Here is a 15,570-nt window from a genome sequence, read left to right as displayed (position 1 = left end):
TCAACAAAAGTTACTCCATATCAACCATCTGGAGTTACTAGCAATCTTTTTAGCCCTAAAATCTTTTCAAACACAGATTTCAGGCAAGGCAGTCCTCATTCGCACAGACAACATGACGGCCATGTATTATATACAAAAACAAGGCGGCACACACTCTCCACAGCTCTCTCAATTAGTACAGAGCATATGGAGATGGGCAATTCCCCACAAAATCTTTCTCCTAGCTCAACATGTCCCAGGAGTCCAAAACACTGTGGCAGATCTGCTCAGCAGACAGACACAACAAATCCACGAGTGGGAACTTCACCCACAGGTTCTTCACCCGTTCTTTCAAATGTGGGGGCATCCACAGATAGACCTCTTTGCCACCCACGAAAACACAAAATGCCCAAGCTTCGCCGCCAGATCCCACATCCATTGTCCAAAGGCAATGCGATTTGGATGAACTGGTCAGGCAAATTTGCGTACGCTTTTCCGCCTCTCCCACTAATTCCATTAGTGGTGCGCAAACTACAACAGCACTCCCTCACACTAATCCTAGTAGCTCCAATGTGGGCCAGACAACCGTGGTACACCACGCTGCTGGAACTCTCTGTAGTACCACACCAAAAACTACACCTCTCACCATGCCTCCTAACCCAGAACCATGGAGAGATCAGACACCCGGACCCAGCTCAGCTCAACCTTGCGATCTGGCTCCTGAAATCCTAGAATTTGGGTACCTAAATCTTCCCCCTGACTGTATGAACGTCATCAGAGAAGCTAGACGACCTACCACTAGAGCGTGCTACGCTGCCGAGTGGAAACGTTTTGTTGTTTATTGCCATAACAACACCATCAGTCCCCTGGATGTGTCCATCCAACACATCATAGGCACTTACTCCACCTACAAAGGTGTAATCTAGCCTATACGTCCATTCGACTACACCTCGCAGCAATTGCAGCTTACTTACAAAACAGGCAACATCTATCACTCTTCAGAGTACCTGCCATTAAAGCCTTCATGGAAGGCCTCAAAAGAATAATTCCCCCCCAGAGTACCACCCTCACCTGTGTGGAACTTAAATATCGTTCTCACAAGGCTAATGGGGCTTTGAACCTGTGCACAAATGCGAACTACAATTCCTAACATGGAAAACAGCTTTCCTTGTAGCCATCGCTTTCCTTAGAAGGGTCAGTGAGATACAAGCACTTACCATACAAGAACCTTTCCTTCAAATGCACCATAACAAGGTTGTTCTCCGTACCAACCCAAAATTCCTACCTAAAGTAATTTCCCCTTTTCACCTAAGCCAATCGGTAGAACTACCAGTATTTTTCTCGCAACCACAGACCGTTGCAGAAAGGGCTCTGCACACGCTGGATGTCAAACGAGCCTTACTCCACTACATCGAGAGAACACAACCTTTCCGCAAGACCAAACAACTGTTTGTCTCTTTCTCTCCACCACATAAGGGCAACCCCATCTCAAAATCAGGGATAGCTAGGTGGATTGTAAAATGCATCCAGATTTGCTACCACAAAGCAAAACGAACGCTGTCCGTTCCCCCTAAAGCCCATTCTACACGAAAGATAGGAGCTTCCATGGCATTTTTAGGGAACATCCCATTAGATGATATCTGCAAAGCAGCTACATGGTCAACACTGCACACTTTCACCAAACACTATTGTGTAGATGTGAAAACTAAGCAACAAGCTAGTGTGGGCCAGGCTGTACTTAAAACACTATTTCATACCACTGCAACAGATACCGGTGATCGCCGCTAAGGTTGGGAACTGCTATATAGTCTATGCAAAAGTGTGTAATCTGCAGCTCATATGCCTCGAACGGAATATGCTACTTACCAGTATGCATCTGTTCTTGGCATGTAGAGCTGCAGATCTACACACGCCCACCCGCCTCCCCGGCTACCTGTATCTGTTCCAGTTTATCTTATTTAGATACACACATGGGTTTCTTCACTGTTATTACTACGCTCCATCTTTCCCTGCTGGCGAAAAACAATCTGAGGATGGAGCCGAAGCCCATGCGCAATACGATCCAAAGGAGGAGTCACCGACCTCGTGACTTCCAAAGACTTTCCAAGAGGAAAAACAAACTGCAAACATCCGGGCCCAACACCAGATGGCTATCTATGCAAAAGTGTGTAGATCTGCAGCTCTACATGCCAAGAACAGATGCATACTGGTAAGTAGCATATTCCTTACCTCATTTAACTAACACAGAACGCATTCAGAGCATGGACAACAGCAGTGCAAGGATCCCTACAACAAAGAACAGGGCAGCTCTGTACAGCCGTAGTGCAAGATATAACGCATGTGCACAGAGGCGAACAGATACATACTGTGCAACACTAGTAGTAGCAGTGAATGCTTCTATACACAACTCACACTCTTCCTTATTTCACGTTATCTGTAGCACTTGGACCCCTGCTCCCTGCCCTTGGGAACGAAGCATGGCCACCTCGCCTCTTTTCTACTTTCTCTACTCTTTCAGAAACCTGATGAAGAGATCTATGTGTATATGTGTGTGTGTGTGTGTGTGCGTGTGTGTGTGTGTGTGTGTGTGTGTGTGTGTATATATATGTATATGTATATGTATATATATATATATATATATAGAGAGAGAGAGAGAGAGAGAGAGAGAGAGAGAGACAGAGAGAGAGACAGAGAGAGAGACAGAGACAGAGAGACAGAGACAGAGACAGACAGAGACAGAGACAGAGACAGAGACAGACAGACAGAGAGACAGAGAGACAGAGAGACAGAGAGACAGAGAGACAGAGAGACAGAGAGACAGAACGAACGAGAGAACACAGACAGAGAACACAGACAGAGAACACAGACAGAGAACACAGACAGAGAACACAGACAGAGAACACAGACAGAGAACACAGACAGAGAACACAGACAGAGAACACAGACATCGATCGATCTCCCTAGCAGGGGTATTGGCAAATTAACATGTCATATAAAGTGCCCAAAGACATTGCAGTTGGTGCTGTAAGTGGTTACCTCTAGGCTGATAAGACACACACAGGCTGTCATAAAAAACCTACATGCAGAGCTTGAGAAAGATAAAAACTGTGTAATTTGTTTCTCTATCTCTTGGCCATTTTTTGAAGTGAAACACAGCTGGGCTTTTTTTTTTTTTGCCCTGGTGGACCCCTATTTCTGGTGTAGCTCACAGTCAGCACACAACCCGGACTAAAAGAAACCTTAAAGTGAGTCATTTAAAGAGCATGCTAGCATGGTGCCTCCATCGCCCTGCTGACCATGCTGCTGCTTATTATGGATTATGTTATGAAGTTGGTCGTGGTAGTATTATTTGTAAGACACATATGCTGGAAAGAAGCATTCACTGCTTACAAACTCAATATGATTCAAAACACGGAATTTAATTCCATCAAGTATGCAGGCATTAAATGCAATATAACATCAAAGCATTAATGATTGGCATCAATTGGAGCTACTCGAGAGCCCACGAGGGAACGAACGTTGACCGTGGTTCCCCACACTACTGCTCTTCCTAGCCTGATCCTGACGAAGACCCCATCATGAGGAACAAATCACCATCTTAGACTAGGGGTCGAAACGTAGATAATCTACCACCTCTCCGCAAGCTCAAAGAACAGAATAATTGAAACAATTTGTATTTTTGAGCTATGTTTAAACATGGGAACAACTGACCTATGTTAGGCCGGAAAGGTCCAGTTCTTTGTAACTACAAACATATATATGTCACTATACCTTTACCCTGTCCCTCACTCACCGATTCACTACCATTGACCCTACCCTTCCTCCTCTTCATGATAAGAGCACTGTAAATACTGAATACACTACCATTATGTGGAGCAACTCTGATGCCAATCATTAATGCTTTGTTGTTATATTGCATTTAATGCCTGCATACTTGATGGAATTAAATTCCGTGTTTTGAATCATATTGAATTTGTAAGCGGTGAATGCTTCTTCCCAGCATATGTGTCTTACAAATAATACTACCACGACCAACTTCATAACATATTGTATTACTGACCCATGGTCGGGTAGGTTTTATGGGCTAACCCCGTTAAAACTCAACACGCTGTTTATTATGGGCCTGTCTTTGCAGCCGACTGAACTTACTGTCCCTGTACTGGGACTGATGCAATGTTCCAGAGATAGCGGTAGAGAGAAGGAGGTAACTACCGATGGCTCAGTTTTCTCCACAGTCAGGAGGAAATGTATAGTGTCAGTGGCAAGTAGCTGCGTTCTCACAATATCCCGTACACTTGAGTGTTGCGAGCAGGGGAACAGGCAGCCAGGAGATGTCATAGGGGACACAAAATGCAATTTAGCATGAAAAGCAAGATCTTTCCAACATTAATTTATGTAATTGCCATTTCTAGATTAGAGATTGGTAATGGATAGTTTTTCTCCCTCTCTCTTTTTTGTTTTTACCTAATTCCATTTTTACTGATGAGATTTCTTAAAGGTTTACAGCAAAGGTTTCCACTTAAACCCTTGGTGATGCCATAGTGGGACATGAATTTGTTTTGACTTTTCAAATGTGCACCCTATTTGAGCCAGTGCACAAAGCTGCACACTACGTCTCTTGACCCTGAAAACAGTCTTTGTGGTTACAATAGCGTCAGATCATCAAACGAGTAAGCTATAGGCACTCTCGGTCCAGCTGCCTTACACAGAATTCTTTCCAGACAAACTGGCGTTGAGAACTTGAGCTTGCTCACTTTGCCACTGGATTCAAGCTAGCCTGGCTGATGAGGGCTGTTAGCCCGAAACCGGTCCCAGGATGCTTGTTTCCGGTCCAGGGAAGACATGGCTTGGCAGTTCGGGCTGGACTGTTCCCATGAGGCACCGTGTCAATACTGATTTGCTTATAGCTGTGTCTGAACTGGGGTGGCCAAGTGAGCTAAATAACGTTGGTGGATTCAACCCAGATCTGTGACTGGGGGTGAGTGTCTGAAAAGTTTCAGCGCTCCGTCAATCATCTCCTTGTGTTTACAATAGCGTCAGATGGTCAAACAAGTAAGCTACAGGCACTCTCGGTCCAGCCGCCCTACACTGAATTCTTTCCAGACAAACTGGTGTTAAGAACTTGAGCTTTTTTTCTGCCAAAAGTGTTAACAACTTTATATGTCATCCAGACGATCTCCCTTCCACTCGTCTTTGCCCTACCTCAACCCTCAAATGACGAGAGACCCCATCATTTAGACCCCAAAACTCTTTGTGTGCTTCTCAGGAGCTAAGGAGGGCAAGGCAGTATAGAAAAGAACCATCTCTAGGTGGATAGTGCTTTACATTAAAATCTGCAACGCGCAATTTAGAAGCGGCCAACTGAAGGACTGTTGCTACATTCTACTCATGCTAAGGCTGCTATTACTGTGCTGACAAGCGGAGTGCCTGGTCAGTCTGCTACGTGGGCATCTTTGCACACATTAATGAAGCGCTATTGCCTTGTCAGTCCGGTCAGAAGGGATGGGCATTTTGTCCATTTTATCCTGCAAGACATTTTGGTCTGAGCATCCTACAGATTCTCCACCTGGAAGGTTCTGCTTTGGTATCTATTCACAAAGTGAGGAATCTGTGGTTAGAAGTATCCATCAGTAACACTCTTTCTGGTGGCTACTCTGTCTATCTGCAGATTCCTCATCGGCCTCTAACCAGCTTGTTCTGTGCAATTGACTCTTTTCCATCTAAAAATGTACCAATCTAGAGATCTGCACACTGTTCAAACCAATTTGCTCATAGATGCTGCATCTGAGGCTGTTGAAGAGCCTCCGAAAGCAACTGAAATCCACTCACACGGATGATGCTTATATGCAACCCTGCACACCACTTACAGAGTGGAACAATCTTGGTAGAGAGCCCCGCACTCCACCTACCAGCAAGGAGAAATCTGGTTTTTGAGTTTCCAGTTCCTGGCTGTTGCCTGGGGTAGTAATTCACAAAGTGAGGATTCAACGGCTAGATAGACTATCCACCATAAAGAGTGTTACCAGAGGTAAGTAACTCGCTCATTTTGCCCTTGGTTTTAGTTAAGAAATTAGCCTTTTCTGGCCTCATGGAGGATAGGTCTATCTTGCCTGTTATTACACTCCAATGGAAGACTGTGGTGAGTAATATAATGTTCTTTGCAGAAGAGTAAGGAGCAAAGTAGAGCAAAGATTTTCAATAACTATTCAATCTGGTGTCTTGAAGTTGGCCAGACCTATTCGGAAGAAGGTAACTTTCTCGAGTGTGGTGTCCCAGAAAGTAAATAATTAATTCTGAGACCCCCGCTCACAGGTTGATCCGGCATGCATGGCTTCCCAAGCCCACCTCAGTCATGCACTGTTATGGCAGTCCTGCGTAACGTTAAGAGACTGGTAATCTGCGGCTTAAGTGACGAGGATTGTGGAGAAAGTTTATCAAAACCTGACACTCCACCTCAATCACGTCAGTGATGATATGAAGCCTTCCAGATGCACTGTCTAAAAGTATAAGGAGCTCAAGCATGTCTAAGAAGAGCTTCCAGTCAATTTTATCAAAGAATTTTTGAGGGCGCTAGTGGAGAGTCATCTTTTGGTGCTACAACTGCTTAGCTCCGAATGTTACCATGCAGATTCAGAATCACGGGCCCAGGGTGCGCCATTTGCAGACCAAACTCCATGGAGTCTTCTCTTTTGACTACAAATGTGTACACAAGATAGTTCTTGTATCCCAGTCGCTGACATAGAGATACATAGATATAGAACAATAGCTTATTGTGTTAAATCAGAGCAAAGCTGGAGTGGTGATCACAAAGTGTCTGTCTTTCACTTCCTCCAACTGTCCTACAAACTTATCACGGGGACCTTTGGTTGCTTCATGCTATTTTGATGTGGACATTTATTGATTTTTGTGCCTTTGCCTGCATCATGGCCTGTGACTCGTGTCCCAGACGCAAATCTTTTCTAGAGATTCATGAATCTGCACCTTGATTTTAAGTGTACACCTTAGTAAATTCTGTTTATTTCCATGCGGATGCCACATTTAGACTGAGGTTCCTTATTAATAAGTGCTTAAAATAGCATTTATGACTACTTTGTTTGATTTAACAAATGAAAGATACATGACATTCCTTTATATCAAACAAACAAACCTATTATACCAGTTTTGGAATCAGTGTTGTGCATTGAGAGGATTCCATAAGCAGAAGAACACTTTTTATCCCACTACCCACTAGTTTGTAGGAATATTGTTTACCCCAGAAAGTTCTGCTTCATTCTTGATTGGGACTGCTTTGGAGGTGATTAAAACTTTTAAACTTAATGTCATTATTGTTACAAAAAGAATAATTCAGTTAACTTTCTGTACTCTTCTTCTTTTATAATAGTTTTATGATTCTAGGCTTTATAATGATAATATCTAGTAGGTTGGGCAAGTTTAAATGAAAGTTCTTTCTTTAGAGTGCTTAACTAAATAATTAGAAAGTTGATGGATGTTTGGTTTTAGTAGTTAGCCACACAATGTATCATGACTGTCAGCCTATATCGGCAATATTTGGGCTAAACCGAAGAACGCTAGCATTCTACTTGGATATATATATATATATCCTTATTAGTCGAATTGCTGATTATGTTTCACTATATTCATTTTTAAATCCTTCTCACTGGCAGAAATGCGCTGCCAGCGTTACTCCAAAAGGCAATTCTGGTTGTGTTGTTGAAACTTCTAGAATATGTTTTATTAGAAATGTTGACATTTTTGGTGTAGTTGTTTTTGAAAGTAAATGCAAACCATTAAAACAATTGTTTTCCTTTTTCTAAACTAGTGTTTGTAAATGTATTGTTTTATAATTACGCTTTTCAGAATTTAATTTAAATGAGCATGTACTTTTGCTTGGATTAATTCAATTTTTCTTACTTATTAGTGTCGTGCACTTGCCAAACGACTAACTATCGCGGATAAGTCGAAGGAGTCTCTAGCAGAAGAGATTAAATCAGCCAATCTGAGCATCAGCAGGTTACAGGTGAGTTATGGACTTTTGAAGAGGTTTGTTTAAATTTGCTCCGAATTACCTTGTTCAGAATAAGCTCCTATATAGTTTGTTCATGAATGCTGTTGATTTTAAACTATAACTCTATTTGTATAATAGGCCTAATTTTGTTTAATGCTCAAAACATTTACTCATAGCTTTGAGTACAGAGCTCACTTTCACTGCCAGATCTCCGAGCGAGAGAACAAATGTTGTTGTGTTCCTGTTAAATTATTTGAATTCTCTGCACAGACCAAAATCCATTTGCAAAAATAAATCAAAAGATGTGAGCCTTTATTGTATATTTGTTTTATTTATTTTTACTTTAACCCCTAGACTATAACCACAGCAACAAATCTATGAAAACCAATAAACTTTCTGATCAGTCCATACTTGAAACAGTATAATCTTATGGTTCAAATCATAGCAGATCAAGGTGGATTGCGCACCTCCAAAATGGGTTCCCACAATTCAAGAAAGATAGTACTTCATTTGTGCTGGTGGTTATAGTTGAGGCCCAGCAGCACTCATTTTTTGGCAACTGGCACTTATTTTTCCTCATCAGACTTTGAACCAGAACAAGGAGGAAAAACACAAAAGGGGTAAAGAATGAGATTGAGAAATACAGAAAAGAGTGACCAAGGGAGAAAGCAGGGACGAAAAGGGATGTACAGGAGTGAGTTTGAGGTGCAAGGAGTGTCTGGTCACAGATTAAAGATGCATGAGGGGGGAATCAAGACTACCCAGCATTGGTACTCGGTACCACAACCTTCTGCAGCAGCTTCTGAGCAAAATGTTTGGGCACCGGCACTCATTATTCTACAGATTAAGCACTAGGCAGAGGTCAACACCATATAAAAAGATAATTTGTTATTTATAATCATGCTCCTAACAAACAACTAAAGCACAAGCAAAATGTATTTACATCCAGCCATCTATATATAGATCATTCGTCAGCACTAGAATCCCATGATTTTAGTCTCTTTTCAAACTGTACCAGCATAGGCGCTTATATTAGTGGGTTATACCTCACAGCTTAAGCTAGTTCACGTCACTGGGCGCTTCTATCTCCATCCATCATTTCATTGTTTGTAGTCTACCATTAATGATTAAATAGAACAGTAATGTATCACTACCAAGTGAGTGACCCGATCTTTTTATCCATCCCCAAAATAGATAAAGTTTGACTAACTTTAAAGGCTCCGACCCATTGTTCCTGTGAATAAGCTGCCCACCTGGTACCAGTACTGTTCAGTGTGACTCAAGGTGAAGCTCATATATCTTTAGAATAAATGTTGCACTTGGCTAGTTTAAAGTAGGCTAGCAGATCAAAAGTGGTGCTTCTTCAAGTCTGCTGGAAGCAAGACTTCATGTACCCATTTCAGTGATAGTTTTCAGTCTTGTTGCGCAATCATTTGTTTTTCACAAACATCCTTGTTTGGATATGTTGAACAATTAGGGTGGTCTTGAAGCAATGCATAGTATTTAGAACCACACTGTTCTGTTGTCTGATAGCCCTGGTAGTTCTTTTAGGTTAAAACCTGGAATTCTTGTTCTCTCTTTCAAAAACATTTAGAGTCTACTTTCCATTCAGATACAGTTGGACCAGTGAAGACCTATTGTCTGCTTAAACCATTCCGAAGGCTTATGATCCTCTTACCTTAAAAACTGCCCATTTACTTTGTGCCTATGATCCTATTGTGGTTTTGAGAGTACATTGGAAAATAGCTGGTGAAAGAATGAGTATTCTAATGGCAAAATATCTATTTAGAAAAACTTGAAAAGCTGTTTATTCCTTCCACATTTTAATAAAGTTAATAAGCCAGCTTACTGTTCTCTGTCATTGAGAGGTGTTAGCTGTTGACACCATATAGCCTGTTGGGTCAAAAGGGAACACCAATGCAATCTGTGGCTTAAAGATTGTAAATCTCCGTAAGAGGTACATGAGAATGGACACCTCCAGACCAACTGATTTGCCTAATGATTTGGCTGAAAGTTAGTGACAAACCCTTTATTTCTTTGACAGTGTCAGCTATTTCCAGCATTTAGTACGCTTACAGGGGTTGATTTAATAATTTCTTTGTTCAATGAAATCGGCCCCTGTAGCTGAACCAAAATATTGACTTCAGATATGGTTTAGGATGTTGGTCAAAAGTAAATTACACTAAAGGAGGATGACCATCTTGATGGTACTCCATGTATCTTCCAGACTATGATGGGCATTCTGTCATTTCTTAAGGTGTTTTAGTCTCATACCTACCCACCTATCTCTAAACCTACCAGTAACTGTTATCCCTAAATATTTCAGACAGACTATTTTGTGGTTGCATTGTACTGCAAATGGTGTTCCTGGCCATGATTTACTTTATGAGGCACTTTAAATCCTGAAAGAGACCTGCATAGCCCCATGATCTCAAAGACGAACATATTACTTACCTTGGGTAAAGGTGTTTTTATTAGAATCTAACTGCACAGTCCTCGAACTTAGAATATCCCCCAGCATTAGACCAGAGCAGGAGATTTTTTTATCAGTGCCCCTGCAAGCCAGTAGATGGTGTCATGCCATTCTGTGAGGACTTCGTACTGCCATGGAAGTGGGTGAGCGGGGCCCATTTAAACACGATTGTAGCAGCCATGGGCCTGGCATTTGTAGATGTAGACACAGTACATCATCAGTGTAAGCTGAAGAGGAAATCTTTCTCTTTCATCATCATCAGTGCCCTGAGGGGCAATTTCTGTCTCCTGTAGTGGTCAGAATCCGAGCCAAAAGGAGAATGGGGTTTCTGCTGATAGTGATCTCCAAGCATAAATCTTGGAATACAGTCTGGCTGCATGAAAACCAGTTGCACTTTTGTACCATGACCTATCTAAATCAGGCTGCGTTTGGTACCAGGGCTTCTAATTGCACTGGTGTGGAAGGAGCATGCCTGGACTTTGGTGCTGGTGTTGAAGTCTGTACTGAAGTTGGTAAGGTGAGCAGTATCATGTCTTGAGGGGGTAGAGGGCAGCGAGGGCAGATGCTGGCAGTATTCTGACTGGACTCCCCTTCAGCTTTTTTGAGCCCAAAGGTGTGCCAGAGGGAGCTGGAATCGCACCAGAATTTTGCTGCATGGGCTTCTTGAAGGAAAACTCTGGGCGTGTCATGACCAATTGTGGAATCAGAGCAGATACTGGGAACATCAAAAGGGTAAAGATTTTGTTTGACGCACTTGTGTCGGGATTTTAAGTGGTGGGATTGGGGTAGAGTCCTGCTTCCTCTTTTTATGCTTTTGCTTAGACTTTGACTTTGACTTACCAGGAGACTTCTAGTGGGAAGTAAACCTCTCATTATAATGGCCTCATGATCAAGACCAAGCCGCAACTTGAAGCAGGAGTGGGACCTATACTTCAACCTCCTCTTGTGTTAGGCGATTAACTTCCCGGTTTAGGATAGTCTTCAGGTGCCTGAGTGTACACTTGCACAAAACTTGGAATTGTGACCGGAGCCCAGGCACAAAAGACATGCCTCATATGGGTCTGTAGCCGACATCTGCGCCTCGCAGTCTCGGCATGGCTTGATGCTGTCATTGTCGGTGGAGAAATTATTTTGTATGTGCTGTTTCACAAACTTCAAAATCATCAGAAGATATACTAAGTTAGGACTACAGCTACGTCTGAAGGCACAGAAAACCGGAAACTGGCATCATTGCGCAGGGGTGGAGCTTATATGCTGCTTCACTCCATCTCTTTACAAAGTCACCACGAATCTGCATAATACCTTTTGCTTGTGCATAGGAACACTGCTAGGAAAAATATTCTAATCCAATCTGGCACCTGGGGATATTCTAGAGGTGTGGAACCTGCAGTTAGAAATACCGATCAGAAAATCCCCCCCACCCCTCACACTCACACGCAGCTCTCCTTTTGCAATACTAGCTATGGATCAGCCAGTATACACAACTAACGACGAGCTGTTGCACTCCCTCTCATCAAGCACTGTGTTCAAAGCCTGCTTCCTATGGGAATTAAGTAGCACACAAAACACATTTCCATTTAGCTTTTATGATCATTTAACTTCACCAGCACCCCTGATGTAAGCTTTTGGATTGATGTCCAAACATGACAATTCCAGATTTTTTCCCCAAACAAATGTCACTTCTGTTAAAAATGTAATGAGTAATCCTAAATCGGTCATTACCTCAATGTTGGCATCACCCATCAAAGCAAACAAATTGTACCTTTTTCTCATTGTGATATTACGGACTCTCCCGCAGCGTCCATCATTAACACCAGATAGTTGAATCTGTTCTGTTCAGCTACATTCACAATGCTTTTTTTCACATTAAATCTTGAATATTCTCATATTGCTTGATAATGTCCACTTTTCTTACATGAATTGCATCTTGCCAGGCAATTTGGGTTATCACCTGCTGTTGCAGGGATTCCGCACATATACAGAACTATACAGAACTATGCGCAGGAAACCAGGACCTCGGTGTATAGTGGTGTACCAATCCCAAAAACAGACTAGCTATAGTGTCTCATTCGTTCTCCTACATAATCACAGAGCTACAAATGATTAGACAACCCAGAACACAACACTCCCGACTCTCTCAGGAATCGTGGTAGAAAGACAACTCTTTCGCTCCCTCACTCATACTTGTCCATAATAAGAGTAATCAGTCACGGTATAGCATAACATTTTTATTTTAACCAACGTGCTCTATGGTGCAGTACACGTGCCATTACCAGCAGCAAAATGCATAAACACAATACCGTTAGCATTGTTACAATTCCATAGAATACAAAAGGGGATGTCATTTTATAAGTGGAAAAGGACTCCCAGTGATAAGAAATAATTTATTATAAAAAAGAGGACCACTGGTCTTTGTCAGCAGACCCCATACCTCACAGCCTAGATGAAAGGTTTACATCTTAGGAACAGCACAGCTCTTCTCTCTGGAAAAGTCTCTCTCCAAGTGCCTGAACAACAAGCATTTCTGCAATATTAAAGCACACGACTTTCAGTAGTGCAGCTGTGTGTCATGTTATGTCTGGGTGCGAGGGACTTACAAGAACAGAATAACAAGGGGCATTGTTTATCGACCTTGTACATCGTGTGCAGACTTAAACCCAGAGAACAGCAGAGAGCACGAAAAGCAGACAGTTCTCATGTGAAAGGCATGAACAAAATCTCGCAAAATAAAGGCATGTAGTAGCGTGCGCAAAAGCAGCCTCACGGCAGCGAAGCTCATGCTAACTTAGCAATGTCGACAATGAACCTACCAACCATACATCACTGGATGTCCATTTGAACCACACCTATAGTAAGCTCTAATGTTTCTTCTGGCATTGCCTATATATTTTTTATCTTTAGATTGCAATTCTGATTACGTCAATCAAAGCAGAATTTCTACAAATTAATAGTCTTTCTGAGATTTTCTTCAAAAAGCAATTGATAACAAAATTGATCCGTAATATAAGGTGTCCACTCTACTTTCGTATTTGCAAGTGGCTGCAAGAATCCTTAACTCAGTGATGTATTCTTCCACAATTTCCTCACAGCTCTAATTGCGCTTGACAAAATTATGCGTTTGAGGCATGTGAGCTGTAGATCACATGCTGTGCATTGCCCGCCATCTAGTGTTGGGTCTGGATGTTTGCACTTTGTTTTTGTTTGAAGAAGTCTTTTCCAGTCACAAGGTAGGTGACTCCTCATTTCTGTGATAGTGCGCATGGACATCGACTCCATTGTTAGATTGTTTTTTTCCGCCATCGGGTACGGATGTGAATTGCTGCTTTCCGGTTTGGCACTGTTACTCAGGTTCCCTCCGACGCGCAATCCACTAACCTCAACGGTATTGTTTCTCGATCGCGTTTCCTATTCTCTGCGTATTGTTTTGAACCAGGAAACTTCGATCGGAAAACTCGTGGAGGGCCGTTGGGCCTACCCGCACTGGGCTCGCTAGCAGTCGATGGAACTGACTCCATTCAAGCTCTGTCCCGGGTGTCGCGCCAAGTTTCCGCGCACCGGGGGGGCGTGGCCGAGCCGCAAGATGGCCGCCGAGTAACGGGGCTCCGCCGGCCGAACACACAATCCGGACACCAATCCGCCTAAAGCCTTCGTATCTAAGCAATAAACCTGCGGCGGGGAGTGCCTACGCGCTGAGGCTCCGGAGGAAGCCATCGCGACTGAGATCGGCGGCGGCGATCGGACGCTGTGACCTTCGCTGCATCGGCGGCCTGCGCCCGTCTCGCTGGGCGGACAGAGGAAGTACTCAAGTCCCCGGTTGCGGGCCTGTGACCCGGCGCACGGAGCTGCGCAGCCCAGAGGAAGCGCAGGAGCGGGACTGGCTCGCCGTGTGTGGAGGGGTCGCCGAAGCGGACCATCCGACTGACCGTCAGCCTGCAGGCAAGCACTAGCGGAGGTGAGGTGGGTGGTGAAGTGCGCTGCGTGCTGCTGAGGCCCTGAGAGTGAGGAAGAGCGCCCTGGCGCACTGTGTTCGCTGCCATACACAATGCAATAATAACTTCCTAGGCAATTGACGTGATTAGTAAATTGATATTTAAAATGTGTCCAATAGTATAGTCAAAACAGTTTTTTTTAAAAATTCACATTAATGTTTATTGTTAATATGATTCTCACAGAATCAAAGACCAGATCAGTAAAAAAAGCGATTCAACAGTGCATTTATACATAATGTAGACATTCAATGTAATAATATTCATCAAACAACAGTTAAAATTAAAACAAATCAGTGGCCATATGGTTATCTTCTACGCGCGTTTCGGCGAAAAGTACGCCTTCGTCAGGAAAAGCCACAATTCTTCAAAAGGCAGTCTAGCGTATGGATAGCAAATAAAGGATTTGTCAGGAGGTAGCATGAACAGCCTGTTCTATTTTTTTTAGATGGCTTTTCAGGTATAGAGATCAATTGATTTGAACGGACTGGATATTGATTCATAAGTTCAGGATATTTTCTTTATGCAGCAAGATTCTTTTGCTGTATTGAACGAATGAACAGTATGCTGATTGATGTTTTAATTGATGCCGTGTGGATGACGGGCGTTTCGTTTTGAGAACAGGTGTCCTGATCTGCAGCGTGGTGAAAAACCGATTGCTTCTTTGTAAACGCTAGCTTGGCAGTGAGTCGCTGCCATACACGCCACCATGGGGAGGAATGACTGCAGGGCCCTGGAGGAGTGCACCGATCTGCATATATATAGCGCCTGACTGCATGCCTGCAACTGTGAATATCCTGGGGAGCAGAAGATTGGGGACAGGTGTTACAGCGCGGTGAATGCGGTGCCAGATTGGAGTGCCCTGCCCAGAGTTTCTATCCTGATACTGCACTGACGCTGCGCATACAGCTAGGGCGAGGACGCCGCCATAGGCCTACGGATAGTGCGTGCTGGTGAATCGCTGGGCTTGACCGGCTTACACGAGATTCTCTTCACGACGGGGGGCTGTGGGGGCGGCCCGCGCCGGGCGAGAATTCGGACACATGCCAGCCACACCGATCTGAGCGAGAGCGACACACAGACGTGGCCAATTGGTAGCCCTTCCCCCCCCCCCCCCCTGGTGCCCC

The 15,570-nt window shown here is 43.4% G+C and overlaps 1 protein-coding gene across 1 annotated transcript in view; it reads left to right on the top strand.

Annotated features, from left to right (window-relative positions):
- The window catches only part of PPP1R21 (protein phosphatase 1 regulatory subunit 21), a 395,061-nt gene that overhangs the window by 290,504 nt on the left and 88,987 nt on the right, over positions 1-15,570 (top strand). The window contains exon 20 of the mRNA XM_085612732.1: positions 7,898-7,996. Within this exon, the coding sequence (XP_085468858.1) occupies positions 7,898-7,996 (99 nt within the window). The remainder of the gene's footprint in view (positions 1-7,897; positions 7,997-15,570) is intronic.

This window comes from Triturus cristatus, chromosome 6 (assembly GCF_964204655.1).
Source record: "Triturus cristatus chromosome 6, aTriCri1.1, whole genome shotgun sequence".
Taxonomy (NCBI): Eukaryota; Metazoa; Chordata; class Amphibia; order Caudata; family Salamandridae; genus Triturus; species Triturus cristatus.
Note: the sequence above shows the minus strand (reverse complement) of the source record. Positions and strands in the feature narration are given on the sequence as shown.